The 15,608-nt window shown below is 27.5% G+C and overlaps 1 protein-coding gene across 1 annotated transcript; it reads left to right on the forward strand.

Moving 5' to 3' along the window:
* Positions 1-1,415: 1,415 nt before the first annotated feature.
* On the forward strand, positions 1,416-3,540 carry NAC025 (NAC domain containing protein 25). The gene is made up of 3 exons (XM_028265068.2): positions 1,416-2,021; positions 2,134-2,444; positions 2,624-3,540. The coding sequence occupies exons 1-3, from the start codon at positions 1,838-1,840 to the stop codon at positions 3,173-3,175; spliced, it is 1,047 nt and encodes a 348-aa protein (XP_028120869.1). The 5' UTR covers positions 1,416-1,837; the 3' UTR covers positions 3,176-3,540.
* Positions 3,541-15,608: the final 12,068 nt, after the last annotated feature.

Consider the following 15,608-nt stretch of genomic DNA (forward strand, 5'->3'; position numbering starts at 1 on the left):
TTAATCATTTTAAATACAGTGAAGATTGCCCAACAATTAGTTTTTCAACCCTCGATTACTTTAGAGACTTTTAGCATTATTGGGCAGCCGAACTATACGAAGAGTGATTTTCTCCGGTCTAAATCTAAATTTAATTGTTCTGTTCCAATTTGTAAAATTTACTATAAGTTTTATTTTAATAATTTAGTTAGTTTATTTTGTAGGCCCTTGTTTTTATATCACTCATTAAAAAACTTAAATTGATTTGATAATTATAACCAAATGATTTAATCTCATAAAAAAATAGAAGACATACATATAATTGTAAAACTCAACCGACTATTTCTTCTTCTTCTTCTTTCTCTCTTTTTCTAAGTGATTAAATCAAATGGTTAAAGATTATCACAATAATTTAATTTTTTTATGTAAATAATTTATATATATATATAGACTTGTAAAATAAATAAATTAAATCATCAAAATAGAATATATAATCAGCCCCACAAACTTAAACAACAATATCTAGTCCACATCCACAATGGCCCTGTTTGGTAGGGCTTATTTCCAGTTTATTTCAGCTTTTAGCTTAATTTAAGCTATTTTGATGTGTTTGGTTCAGCTTAACAATACAACTTATAATTTTTTGTAAGTCAAAAATCAATTAATTCTTTGAGTGGGGAGGGGGGGAGAAGCTTAATTTATAAGTTAAAAATCAGTTTATACTCACAGTTATAAGTTATAAGCTATAATCACTTTCCTGCACCTCTACCAAACGGGACCAATGTGAGCATGGAAATGATGCGGGTGAAGTACTTTTTTATATATATATATTTATTTTATCGGCGGGTGAAGTACTCATTTTGTCATGCTTCATAGGTGGATATAAGAGCAGCTCCAATGTAGCTGCTATTTGAGTTGTCATATATATATTATAGCAATTTGGTGCTTTAATAGAATTGTCATTGAAGTTGTTAATTTTTAAATGTGTAAGTCAAATTTGACATAAGTTTTGACAAATTATCCAATATAAACATTGCAATCAACGATTAGATATATTTTATAGAGATTCAACTGTAAATAAATAGATGAGATGATATTTTTATAAAAAAATTAACACAAGCAATAGACAAGTTGTCATATCTGATAACATAATTTCATAAAAAAAATGTTATGGATTCCAAATAATATATCAAATTTTTTTACTAAACCTCTCACGTTCCAAAATGCTATAAGTCACATACCCATATAAGAGGTTTGATAAAAACTTTGATAGATTATTTAAGATTTTTAGCATAACTCATTTGGTAATGAGATGTAAAATCTCACAATTAGCATTAGAAATGAAAAAAAAAATTAAAAATTAAAAAAAAATAAAAACCAAATGGTACACTCTCTCACACACACATAATAATATCTCTCTAGGAAACCAAGAATGATGGGGGGAATTGAAAATTTGTTTTTTAGGAATTGAGGAGGTGAGGGAGTGGCTTTGAGGGGTTAGGGGATATTGTCTGTTACATAAGAAAAGCATGACATCAAAAGCCTACAGGCAGTTCCATTTTGTTGCCTAGCTAGTACGTGGCCTGTGGTCCCCCACACCACCTTGCCCTACCACGTGTCACCTTTTACCGGTGCCCATTCGGTACTCCTTGCTGTACCCAACACTCTCTCTCTCTCTCTCTCTCTCTCTCTCTCTCCCCCACTTCATGCCTCATGTTTATAACATACAACTTTTCATCACCCAAGTCCAACATTGTTCATTCATCAACATATCTTAGCTAGCAACTTTAAAATCTATATGTAACAACTCTAGAGCCAAAAAAAAAATTTGATTCAAATTTTATTGAGAGGCATCCATATGGAGAGCACCGATTCGTCGTCTGGATCGCAGCATCTGCACCTCCCTCCTGGTTTCCGATTCCACCCCACTGATGAGGAGCTCGTCGTTCACTACCTCAAAAAAAAGGCCTCCTTGGCCCCCTTGCCGGTTACCATCATCGCCGAGATTGATCTCTACAAGTTCGATCCATGGGAGCTACCAAGTAACTTATTTATTTCTGTACTCATTAATCTTATAATTTATAAGATTCATACAATTAATCATTTATCAATTGATATGGGTATTTTTTATTATTATTATTTTATTGGGGTTAGGTAAGGCGACGTTTGGCGAGCAAGAGTGGTATTTTTTCAGTCCAAGAGATAGGAAGTACCCGAACGGTGCTAGGCCTAACCGGGCAGCCACCTCCGGGTACTGGAAAGCTACTGGAACCGATAAGCCGATATTGACATCAAATGGAACTCAGAAGGTTGGTGTTAAAAAAGCACTTGTTTTCTATGGTGGAAAACCCCCCAAAGGGATCAAAACCAACTGGATCATGCACGAATACCGCCTCATCGACAACAATTCTAGCACCTTCAAGCCTCCCGGCTCCGACCCAACAACCAAAAAAGTCTCTTTGAGGGTAAATCCGTAATTCAACTTTCTAATTTCATTTCGTTTTCAGACCACTTGTCATTTTTTTTTTTTTTTTGAATTTCGTAACATTGTTGTTTGTCTAAGTAATCTTTATGATTAGTCTTATCATATGTTTAAAGTTTTAAAATTTTGATTTTGATTTTGATTTTGATTTTGTATATATAGCTTGATGATTGGGTTCTATGCCGGATTTACAAGAAAAACAACTCAAGTAGACCGACGGAGGAGAGGGAAGATCACATGCTTGTATCCAATTCAACAATATTAGATGGACATAATAGCAACCAAAAATTAGCAGCTTCAAGGGCTAGTAATTATGGCGCATTGCTTGAACATGAAGAGAACTTCTTCCAAGGGATATTGAATAATGGTGTTGGCATGCAAAACAGTGAAATTTCACAATTAACCTCTCCAAACACAAAACCAGATGTCTCCATGGCCTCTACAAGTCCTCCGATGAAACGGACAGTCCCAACTCAGTACTGGAACAACGAGCCAGCATTGAAGCGGTTCCATGGTGATCAACACGAAAACACAAGCACCAGGGTGTTGGAGGGAAACAATGGCTCATCTTTTGTTTCTTTGCTCAACCATCAGCTTGTTCCACAAAGTGGTGGTGGTGGTTCTTTTCAGCCCAATACACTTGACGTTGGTTCACTTGGTGATGGGGTCTTGAGCCAACATTTTCATCTCCCTAGCATGAATTGGAACTTGTAGTGTTGGTTAGATCTTATATATGGATGCATAAGGTGTATATACATACATATATGCAATGCTTCAATCAGGATCAGGGTTTTCAATATCAGTTGATGCATATCTGAATTTTCAACGTCCAATATTGATATATGGGGCTGAGTTCGATATCAGCCAATATGTGACGATACTGTCAGTACCGATACATGTCTTGATACTGTTATTTAAATTCGTGATTAGAAGACTCAAATTTGTTCCTCAATGTCAGAAAATTTCAGGTGAGTGGTATATATATTTTTGGTTTTTTTTTTCACATTATTACATGAAAATTATATATATGTTAGATAAATATAAAATTAATGGAGTGAGTTGTTATAGTTTGTTGCAAAGTGAACACATATGGTTAGTACATTTGTAGTGGTGCTGTTAATTTCACAGTTATATACAAAGTTTTAAATAATGAATATTACTAGACAGTATCAGATGATATATTAAATAATATTAGTATTAAAAATGTTCATAACCTAATACGTGCCGATAAATAATTAAAATTATGTCTTTGTGTGAATTTGAAGACTTTTGGTCATGGCTTGTTCATTTGTACAGTTGAAAATTCGACAATACATTTTCAATGACACCAAAGCCACATGAGAGGTTGCTTTGATGATAATATATATAGCTCACTGTGATAATGATTGATTTCTCTTGTTTGCATCGATGTGTATATATTTGCTCATCAAACCCCTATAAGGTATGCCATCGTGCTGCTTTTTGCTCTTTCTTTTTCTATTTTCTTTTTTATAACTATATGATCGTATCAACAATCAACAACGAAGATTTTCTATCCAAATTTTCTCTACTGATCGCATAATTAAGCCAAATATAATGACTTATCATGTGGTAAGAAAGGTACTTCTTATCTACCACATAATTAAGTCGAACAGATAGAACTGTTATGTAAAAAAAATAAAAAGATAATTGATTTATCATGTGATAAAAAAGTGACTTAATATAGAAGAATAAGAAGAAATTCGAATAGAGATCCAACCTGGTCATGAAGAGCAATATAAACAAGTTAAATCGAGTTCACACCTACACCTAAAATGTTTAGGTAAGTCATTAAGTAACGCAAACTATTACTATACTAGAGACCTAAAAAAATTTGTTCTATTTTTTCGTACTTCTGAAAACAGTAATATTGGAAATTTAGAATAAAATAAAATAAAATAAAAAACTCATTAGTTTGATATTATATATATTTTTTAAGCAAAAATAATTTATAAATTTATGAAACAATTTAAATTATTTCTATAAAAAAAATAAAATAAAATAAAAGAAAAAGATTTCTAAGAAAAATTTCCCAAAAGACAGGTTCCAAACTAATTTTTCTTCTCATTTTCAAAACACCCAACAGTATATATATTGGACAAAAACGCCTTTTTTAAGTATATGACAGGAACAAAAGGACTACAATTTCGTATTTGATTGTTATCTGTAAAGTAAATTGGAAATTCTTTTACAATAATTCAGGCTGAGGCTTTTTTTTGGTCCGCAATCAAATTGGAGCTTGTTGTTTTGTTTGCTTGGGTCCACCATGGAGTTCGCATTGAAAATCCGAATTATTCTCAATGTGGACAACTCATTAAGTACCTAATTTTTTGAAAAAAATCATATTAATCAGATATCAATAGTCACTTGATCTATCAAAATTTGTGTATGGATGCGAGTAGCAGTAGTAGGGATAATTTGTACTTTCCAAATCTGTCTTGATGCATGCCATCTTCCTGTACCTTTAATTTCATGTTGTTAATGAAATTTTTACTTTGCCGATCAAAAAAAAAAAATTTGTGTCAATGATAAGTGTGATTTTAAAAATAAACTGTGAATATAAATGTAATATAATCAAGTAACTTGTTATATTCGATCAATATAATTTTTTAGAGAGATGAAATATCCGACGAATCTTATATATTAAACAATTTAAATTATAAAAACTAGTTCAAAATAGACCGGAGTAAACCATCCAATGAGCATAACGAATTAAAAAGAGTCCAGCACCTATAATTTATTAAGGAAGATAGAGCTAGTTAGGGCCAATTTTCCACAGATGATGTAAGATTATTCGATTTGCGTAATCTTCTTTTTTATTTGAACCAAGAAATTGGCGTCATATGTCAACTTGGCAAACATGGTTTTTTTAAATTCATGATGACATGTTATCACATGGTCTAGTTTTATTGGCTTATTATAAAGTATTTGGCCTAATTACCACATTTTCTTGATTGGTATCAAGCTAACACGTGTAAATCAATTTTTATCATATTTAGTATACTTTTTGAGTTATCACCACTGTATTAAAATAAGTGATAGCACCAATTACATACATTAAATATGGCATAAAATTATTATTATTGTAACACTATTACTTATATATCACTTTCAGAGTCATTTGAGTAGTGATTTTCTAATTCTTAACTGAAAAAAAAAAAAAAAAAACGTGTAAAAAATATGGGAATGAAAATAATTTTTTGACTTTTTTTTTGTATGAATTGAAAATTTTGACTTTTTAATTTTTTGACTAAAATCTCTGCATGCCAAACGACCTTGAATGTCATTTTCTAACTTTTGTTTTTTTCTAGCAAAATCTTTTTCCACTTCCTTTAATTTATTGACTTACTATTGAACTTCCATTTCTACCCCATTCTTTTTTCACTAGATAATTTCAATTTCTTTCTTGTGAATTACACCTAAAATGGTTTGCAACTAATATTCATTGCACACAATCTTTCAATGTAGATGTATGTTAATGCATATAATTAATAACATCTTTGAAATAATGTGGAGTGCTATTGGCTCTTAAAAGATGTGGATATAGTGGAAAGAAAGTTGTGCTTTTGGTTACATTCCAAACCTACCTATAAACAATATGTTCCATTAATTATAGTGCCATTATACCATTATTATACTGATATTTCAAGACAAAAATATTAATTAGTCCCTCAAATTTTTGTACACTAGGCACTCGCTAGTTGAGTTAATTTTAGGGTTGAAATTAAAGAATATAAAGAGAAAACTAACTAAGAATTTCAAATAAAATTACGCCCTAAATGGGTAAATAATATTACCTAAAACTATTGGTGATTTTCTCTAACCGTAATTTTTCTTTGATTTATCATTTTTTTTTATTTTAAACAGTAAAATTAGCTTAATTAGGAAGCACATGATATAACATGATATTTTGTTCATTTTTGTTAATTGATTGGACTACATTAACTTAATTATAAATAGAGGAATTGAATAAAAATAAATAAAAATCCAATGGTCAAAATAGAAACTAAATAGAATTTGAAGGACAAATTAATAATTTACCATTAACATCATTATACAAAACCGTTGGTGTTAAATGATGATACTTAATACAAACCACCAAAAAAAAAAAAAAAAAAAAATTCTCTACATGCTATCTATTTTTATTAGGGAAAATTTCAGGACATGGGGAGTTTTGAAAAATATTTAGAAATAAATGGTAAACTTTATAAATATTGATAATTGAAATAGCAAACTTTTTCATGACTATGTAATAATTTTATACAATTTCCACTTAATAGTAATTCCTCCTTTTTATTATATAAAGTACATCCTGAATTGGTTTAAATCCTGTCACACTTTCTATTTTTTTCAAAAATATCCTTCTATTCAAAAATAGTCACCCATTCTTATGCCATAATTGTCACATTCAATCACTTTGTTTGGTTCTAATTTTTTGAATCTAATTTTTTGAAAATTAAATTTTTTATTTTTTTTATTTTTAGTGAATTTTTTTAATATTTGAAGCAAATTTTTTTTTACTTTTTAGATACACTTAATATAAATACAATTAAAAAGTATAATATTTGATGAAAAAAATCTTTAAAAAATTCACTAAATACCAAAAATTCAAAAAGAATACGAAAATTTAGTACACTTTTGTATTCTTGTATATTTATTAAAATTTTAAAATATTTTACTTTTTAGTTACATCTAGGTTAGGTGCATTTAAAAAGTAAAAAATTTACTTAAAATAATAAAAAAAATTCACTAAAAATAAAAAATACAAAAAATAAAAAATTTAACTTTTAAAAAATTGAAACCAAACAAGATGATTTTTAAAAAATATATATTTTTTCATTCACTAAGCCATTCAAAATTTCTTAAATCACAAACACATCGCGTTGTACCCACCACTAATGTTGACAATACTTTCTAATTCTTTTTTTTTTTTTCCTTTAAATTTAGGTAGACTGTTTTTTATTTACCACACACCACCATTAATCAATTTTATTTCCAAATTGCAGATGAAAATTTGCGAGGGTATCATTTTCTTAAACAGAATGACAAGACCTGAGAAAGGATATTTATTCCATCACTAATAACATCACACATAGTGTCAACTAGAGCTACCTTTAAAATGGTTTTGCTTTTACTTTTGTGACTTATGGGGGGCCATCTCACCCATATCAAATGGAATCATATCTTAATGCCACAATTAATTCAGCCCTCTAATAACTTCCCTTTCATAGGAAAGAGAACAGAAAAGCTTTTAATAATTCATATCATCTTGTGCTTAATTTTGGAATAGGTGTGAACACAATGAACATAACTTTGTGATATGATCATCATCTCTTTCATAAGATACTTTTTCATTTCACCTATAAACCTCTAAAAAAATATCTAATGAATTATATTGCACCTCCCTAAACTTACATGTGCATACATATGCACTTTAAATCCTATTTACATCAATTCTACACTATAAAGTCAACAATACAAAAGGATTATATTTTACCATATCAAAACTAATTATTTCGATTAGTAACTGCTTATTTAAATATTTTATACATAACTCTTCTAGTATGCGAATATTAAAAGGTAGGCATAGTCGATGAGTGTTTTTATCAATTGACAAAAAGAAGGTAGATGAAGAAGAAAAAAACCAATAAAAGTTATTAAATTTGGAAATTTGAAATCTAAAATTAAGATAGTTAGGTAATGGTAATATAAGAATAAAAAAACTTATGACATATGTTCATACCAAAAGACCTGTACACTTTATATAAGAGAATATATAGAGTACAAGAATCACATCTTAAATTTAACCTAAAATGATGTTAAAAATTCAAACTCGCCTAAGCAACTCTTGCATTATATTAAAAATAAATATTAGAAAATTAGACATTCATAAATTTGTACTTTAGTTGACATAAACACTTAGATCTCGTTTGGTATTTTTTCCTATTTTTTGTCTATAGAATGGGATCAGCTCCCCTCTATACTTCATCTCTTTATACTCCTGTATGCCCCTCTTGTGGGCCCCAACTCAAGTACTCACAGATGATTCAAACCGTTTACTTCGTAGGTCTCGTAATAAAAGTTTTATTCATGCAAAAATTCAATTTTATCGAATAACTATAAATGTTGGAACAATATATATATATATATATATATTATAAAATAGATAATTTAAATTTATTATCATATTTTTTTGAATTTTTTTAAAAAAGTATAAACCTTTTAAGTTCTAGATTAGGACTTGAAAATTTAAACCAAAAAAAATGAAATTTTTCTTTTTAAAAAAAATGAAAAATTTGCTTAGTTCCCATTTTTTAAAAACAGTTTTCAGAAAATTCTACACTCTTATTTTCCGTGTTTTTTTGTTTTTACTGAATTTTTTAAATATTTTATGCAATTTTTTTACTTTTTGGACACACCTAACATAAATACACCTAAAAAGTAAAAAAATTGTAAAAAAAAATCTTTTAAAAATTCACTAAATACCAAAAATACAAAAAAAAATACAAAAATTTAGTACATTTTTTGTATTTTTATGTATTTCTTAATTTTTTAAAATATTTTTTTACAATTTTTTTACTTTTTAGACACATCTAAGTAAGGTGCATCTAAAAAAGTAAAAAAAATGTTTAAAATTTTAAAAATATTCACTAAAAACAAAAAAATACAAAAATCAAAAAACTCAATTTTTAAAAAATTTAATCCAGAAAATTCAAACCAAACACAGTAATTGTAATCTTTTTAATTGTTGCCAAAGAAAGAGTTGGAAAGCCTGCCTTATTCTTTTTCTGTGAGCATTTGGTTTGGATTAAGTATAGATTGGGCCAGGACACTGTTAAAGTTTCAAGATGGGCTGTAACCTCTAAACTTTTCATATCTTTACTCTTTTAGTCAACCCAAGTCCAAGTCAACCCTTTAGATTGTAGCCCAAATAGGTAATTACGAGCTGATTCGCATTGGGCTTATTTAACACAAAAAAATAAATAAATAAATAAACAAACAAACAAACACTTAAATTATGTTAATTACTCAAAAGTGTCCCATGTTCAAAATACTTATGTGTATATAAATGTTTTATCCTTATTAAAAGAAGGAATTAAAAAAAGTAGTGCTATTAGCACTTCATAAATTATTTTTAACCCTTCATTTCTTTGGACACCCACTTATAAAATAATATCAAAATTATCTTTAAACATCTCACCCATTGAATGTACATCCCCCATATTCCCAAAAAAACCTTCATTCCAAAAAATCTTAACAAAACCCAGTAAGAAAAAGAAGAGTCTCATTTTTTTCAAAACCCACGAAGAAGAAGAAAAAAAAGAAGAATACTGTCTTTGCCAATTTAACCAACTTCCCATCTAATGTTTTTCATTGTTCTCAAATCCAGCTCTTGATTTGCACCACAATAGTCTTTCAGGGGATGTTCCAATACAAAACTTGTTTATGGTTGTTACCAATCTTACTTATCTTAACCTATCATACAATCACTTCTCGAAGATTAGAATCTTCGATTCCTAGTTCTTAAAACAGTTCAGTTCTTCGAGTTTTCTTCATTTTGAACTCATTCAAATCACAAAAAGTTCAAAATCAATGTTTGGTTATCGGTTTCAGAACAAATAAACAATGTTCAGGCCTGTATTCCCGAATTTTAGTCATATATTCGAGAGTTCAGTTTCTAAAAAATGACGAACATATTTTATCATTTTTGTCATTTTTTTCAAGAAACTTACCCTTACAAGGCCAATCTCATCTGAATTAAGAACAACATCAAAGTTATGAACCTACTCTAAGTTTTTATTGTTGTATTGCTCTCGTCTTATGGAGTTATGGTTGCTAGAAAAATTTTCACTCATTGTCATAGCCGAAAAAGTGTAGGCAATCAAATGGTTGCCACCGTTACTGCCGGAATATTGCCACCAAATGGTTTTCAAGGTTTTGAGGATGTACAGGTTTTGAAGGTGAGATTTGGAAAAGATGGAGGTGGGTGCTCTCATAAACCTTAATTCATAATGTAGTAAGTGTGTAAGTTTAATTGTGAGATGGGGTGTCCCAAAATTAATGATGTTTTTTGTAGTAATTTTATTTAAGGTTATTATTATAATAAATAAAACAAAATAAAATAAAATAAAATAAAATAAAAACTAAAAATTAGAGGGCCTAAAATAATTTATGGAGTGCTAATTGCAACACTCATTAAAAATCGTCAATTTAATAAGCACCTACATAACAATATTATCCATAATTTATGGGGTGCTAATTACAATACTCATTAAAAACCATCAATTTAATAAGCACCTACGTGACAATCACCAACCATAATTATGTTTCATACCTCAACATAAAATTGTGAGTCGATCTTCTCCACCAATTACAAATCTCATAGTAACCACTTGACCATGCCCCGAAAGTACTACATAATCTCTACTACTGGGCACCATTGATGTGACATTTACTTTTTTTTGTTTTGTTGTTTCAAAACTTAAAAATTTCATAATTTTTATTATACATATTTATTTTTAATGAGATCTATCAGACAATATCAATATTAAATATAAAATTTTTAGAAAACTAAAATATTAATTTTTTTAGCTGTATGAAACTAAACATTTCATAGGTTGCGAGAAACTATTCAACAAAACTGAGAATTTCTTTCCAATTTTAAAATTGAAAAAAATGAAAAATTATCAATTTTGCACAAAAATGCTCCATATAATTGTTTATAAGCCCAATGTGCTAAAAACCAGCCTTGCCTTGAAAGGAATTATCCTGTTTTTTAAGAATTTCAGTTAGGTTGTGTGTCCACAAAATAATAATGGTTGCTTTATATAATATATAGAAGAAAAAATAAGAAATAGTGAGTGTATAATAAATAGAATTATAAGAACATACCACGTAAGATATATAACGAATTTATTTGATAATTTTTCCTTACATTAGTTCTTAATCGAAACCCAAAAGAGTGGACATAATAAAGAACAAGCCCACACAATATAATGGAAAATTATTGAATACAGCCCCAATTATTTTTTGGTATTATTTACATGTTACTCTTAATTAATGAGAAATTGCAACACCTAGTAAGTGGGCTTTTTCTTTTCTAACTATCAAACATAGGTGGGTCAATATGTTCCACTTATAAAATTTATCGTTACGTGATTGGTTTGGAACATATATTTTAAAATTATTGAATAATTACTTAACAATAACCCACACTAAAGAGACAGAAGAAAGACGACGACGACAATAACAACAAAACTTCTAATTCAAATAAATTAGGAAAAACATCAAATAAGTTTTAATTTTTTTCATAACATTTCCATTGGTCATATTAACACTATTGAAAGCTTTTTTCTGCCTTTTTTGATTGGGTAAATTACACTTATCTTCTTTGAGGTTTAAAAAAATACAACAAATCTTACAGTTTTAACATAATTATATTGGAGATTTTAATTCAAACAATACTTAGTCCCATTTTCATTAATAATTTATTAGTCATATGGATGAATAAATGATATTGTCATCTCTTTTACACTAAATTATGTATTATTATTATTATTATTATTATTATTATTATTATTATTATTCACGCTATCAGTATTAATTTTGATTTTTTAACCTTATTAAAAGAGAATTCAATGTAATTATATCAAAATTATAGACTTTACTATATATTTTTTTAAAATTTCAAGGAAGATTAGTGTAACTAAAGTCTTCTTAACTTTTTTTTTTTATTTTTTTCCATCAAACTGGTTCTCAAAAAATAAATTATAAAACAACCAGATTGAGGCTTTGGAATAGGGCTTAATTTTGAAAATTCTCTATTCCTATCCTAAGGCTGCTATGTGATTTAGATTTTTGGGAAAGTTCCCCTGGCCTTCCTGAGGTTTGGCCAACATACAACAAATCTCTAAAGTTTCATATAATTATATTAAATTCTCTTTAACGTGGTTAAATTGATTGAAACCAGAACAAATAATGTGAAAAAAAAAAAAAAAAACAACGACGACGTGCATTTCAATGTGGTAAGTATTACTTTATCTTCTAGTAAACTTATGACTTATTGTAGATAATAAGAAACGAAATTATATATTTTTGTGATAAGGTTATGCATTTTTCATTGAAACATTAAATTTTTATCATAATGGTATAAGTTTTTCATTTATGAACAACAAATTGCTATAACTCTATTAGAAGATTACATAACATTTATCATAAAAATATATATAATAAAAATCTTTGAGTGTGTATCTAATATATATATATATATTTAGTCACTCGTTATAACGTACACTAGTCTAATATAACGAGAAAAGGAAAGGGGATTACCTCAAACGTTCCATATGAGATTCGAACCCGCAACCTCTATTATGGAATTGGAGAGCATATAACTATTTCATTCTTCAGTAATATTACATCCATGCAATTTTTTCCCCCCCATAATCTCCCTAATGAGCCGGCAAAACAAAATTTATGTAAGGAGAGTTTTGAGAAAATATTTGAACGATGCTACATCCCCTAATTCCCCCCCCCTCCAAAAAAAAAAAATAAATTTCCATCATCAATGACGTGGCTAAGACCCGTATGAAGCGGCCTCACACTCCTCTCCTCTCATCTTTAGCCTCCTCTAAGTCCACATTAATAAGAGTGGAATTGGGGAGGGGGCAAAATTAGGAGGATGAATTATTTTTTCATATTGAATGTGCATTAATTTTTTAAATTTTACTTGTCACGTTATTAGAAAAATTGTTAGGAAAAAAAATTGTGTGAATGATTTCTTCTTTCCATGGATTGATCCATACCGACATGGGATGCATGTTGGCATAGCATGGTGTTGTGATTGTCAATTAGGCCTTGTCCTGAACCATGTTGTTAATCTGAATCGTTTATATTGTAAAATTTATCGAACATATCGTTCATAAAAAATATAAAAAATCAAATTAATTGTAATATCATGATCAAGTCCTTACTATTTTAAAATACATTATCAAAATTATTCTAATTTTTTTTAAAAATAAATATGATCTCATTTTAAAGTTACAAATATTTAATTAATCTATTTATTTATTTATTTTTTAATGATCTGCTCGACTGTGGTTGAAATTAACAATGTGAACTTATAGGTAGAGCACACTATCCAATTCCCATCCATACAGTTCGGACAGCCTGTTCATACATTTCGGCGCATTGGCCCATGAAAACCATCGGCCCAATAAACTGTCACATCACCGTATCATGCTTTACAGGTTGAGCGCGCTCTCCATTCGCAGACAACACACTCCGGCGCATTGGACCAAGAAAACCATCGTTTTTACTGTAATAATTTTAGTAGTAGAATCAGCTGTACACTTGTGTAATGCATGTGTTATTTTTAAAATATATATATATATATATATTTGATAATGTTATATGTGTCATAAAAAATAATTTTAATTTTAATTTAAAATTAAAATTAAAATACAATTTTAATTATTTATTTTGATAATATTAGTATTATCATTTTATAAAAATGTTACTTGATTAATTTTAACTAAATTATTTATGTATTTTAATAATTTTAGTTATATTGTATTATAAAAGTATAATTATCATATAATAATTTTATATGATATATATTAAATTATAAGATAATAAAATAAATATTCATTTTAATATTAAAAATAATAGTTAAATTAAAAGGAGAATTAATAACATAAAATTAAAAGTAATTCTAATTATTTAATTTTATTTTATATAAATTTGGAAAAAAAAATATGTAGAAATAGAAATTATATAAATATATTGAAAAAATTAAATATAAATATGTTGTAGTTGAATTATCATATAATAATTTTATATGATATTTATTAAATTATAAGATTGTGAAATAAACACTCTTAAATTAAAATATCAATTATATAAAAGAAATTTAGAAACGAAAGAAAAAAACTCATAACAAAATCTAAACTCAAAAAGAAAAAATAAATAAAAACATCCAAACGATAGATAAATCTCAGTGCGTGAAGTGATTAATATCTGTAATATAATGTCGAAATATAGAAAAACTTATTATTTAGCAATTGAAAAAGTAACTCAAGCAGTAAATTTAAATTTCAAAGTTTGAAAGTATCATTGTTGTGCAAATTTTTCTCTTATGAGTTGTGAATATTATATAAAATAATGTAAGAAAGATTTTGTACAATCAAAGTAGAATCCATATAGAATTTGTAGTTAGATTTCATGTAAAATTTAAATTGGATTTGTGAAAGAAATATTTCTTAAATAGAGTCCATATAAAATTAGTATTGAGTTTGTGAATTATCTGAATTTATGATGAAAAATATATAGAAATGAAGTATATGTAAAGTTAGTATAATTTAAATTAGGTTTGTATAAAACTCTATATGTTAATGGAAAATACATGTTAGTATGACTTCTTTTTTTTTAATAAAAAAGTAAGCTCTTGGAATATGTCACGAGAGAGAGAAAAAAAAACTACTCTTATATATATATATATATATGTATATATATATATAATAGCGTAGTACTTGTGCTATGCAGGATTTCAAATAAATAATTAATAATTAATTTTAAAATTAAAATTTAGTAAAAAAATAAAATTGATTAAATTTTAACTATTTTTATTGCAATTTCGCTTATGATTTTTTTTCAGTTCCATTAATACTATGTTTTAAGTTCTAAATAACAATAACATGAATCATAATGTAATTAGTAAAAATTATGATAAATTGTAAAATTGCACTATTTATTTTTTATTTTTAGGAAAAAAACTACACCTATGATAAAATATAAATACATTATTATTTTCTAAGGGTTTCATAATTTTAGTTTGTCATATATTAGATGATATCGTAAACTATGTGAAACTCAATAATTATTATTATTATTTTTTATTAATTACATTTTTTTTAGTTTTCCATAAAATAGTAATAATAATAATAATAATTTTTTTGTGAAACTCAATCTAGCAAAGTTTGTTTAAATCGAAAAATTGAATAACAAAATAAAAATGATAAATAATAAACTACCAATGACCCTTATCCTCTTATCTTTCCTAAAATTAACATTTATCTACCAAGTATAATTTTTAAATTTTCTCACAATCGCTAGTTTTGGCATCTCACATTGG

The sequence above is a fragment of the Camellia sinensis genome, chromosome 9, assembly GCF_055761805.1.
Source record: "Camellia sinensis isolate YWXY chromosome 9, ASM5576180v1, whole genome shotgun sequence".
NCBI lineage: Eukaryota > Viridiplantae > Streptophyta > Magnoliopsida > Ericales > Theaceae > Camellia > Camellia sinensis.

Coding starts and splice junctions, on each gene's coding strand:
- NAC025 (XM_028265068.2), top strand. CDS start 1,838: ATGGAGAGCACCGATTCGTCGTCTGGATCGCAGCATCTGCACCTCCCT. Junction 2,022..2,133: donor CGATCCATGGGAGCTACCAA/GTAACTTATTTA, acceptor TATTGGGGTTAG/GTAAGGCGACGTTTGGCGAG. Junction 2,445..2,623: donor CCAAAAAAGTCTCTTTGAGG/GTAAATCCGTAA, acceptor TTGTATATATAG/CTTGATGATTGGGTTCTATG.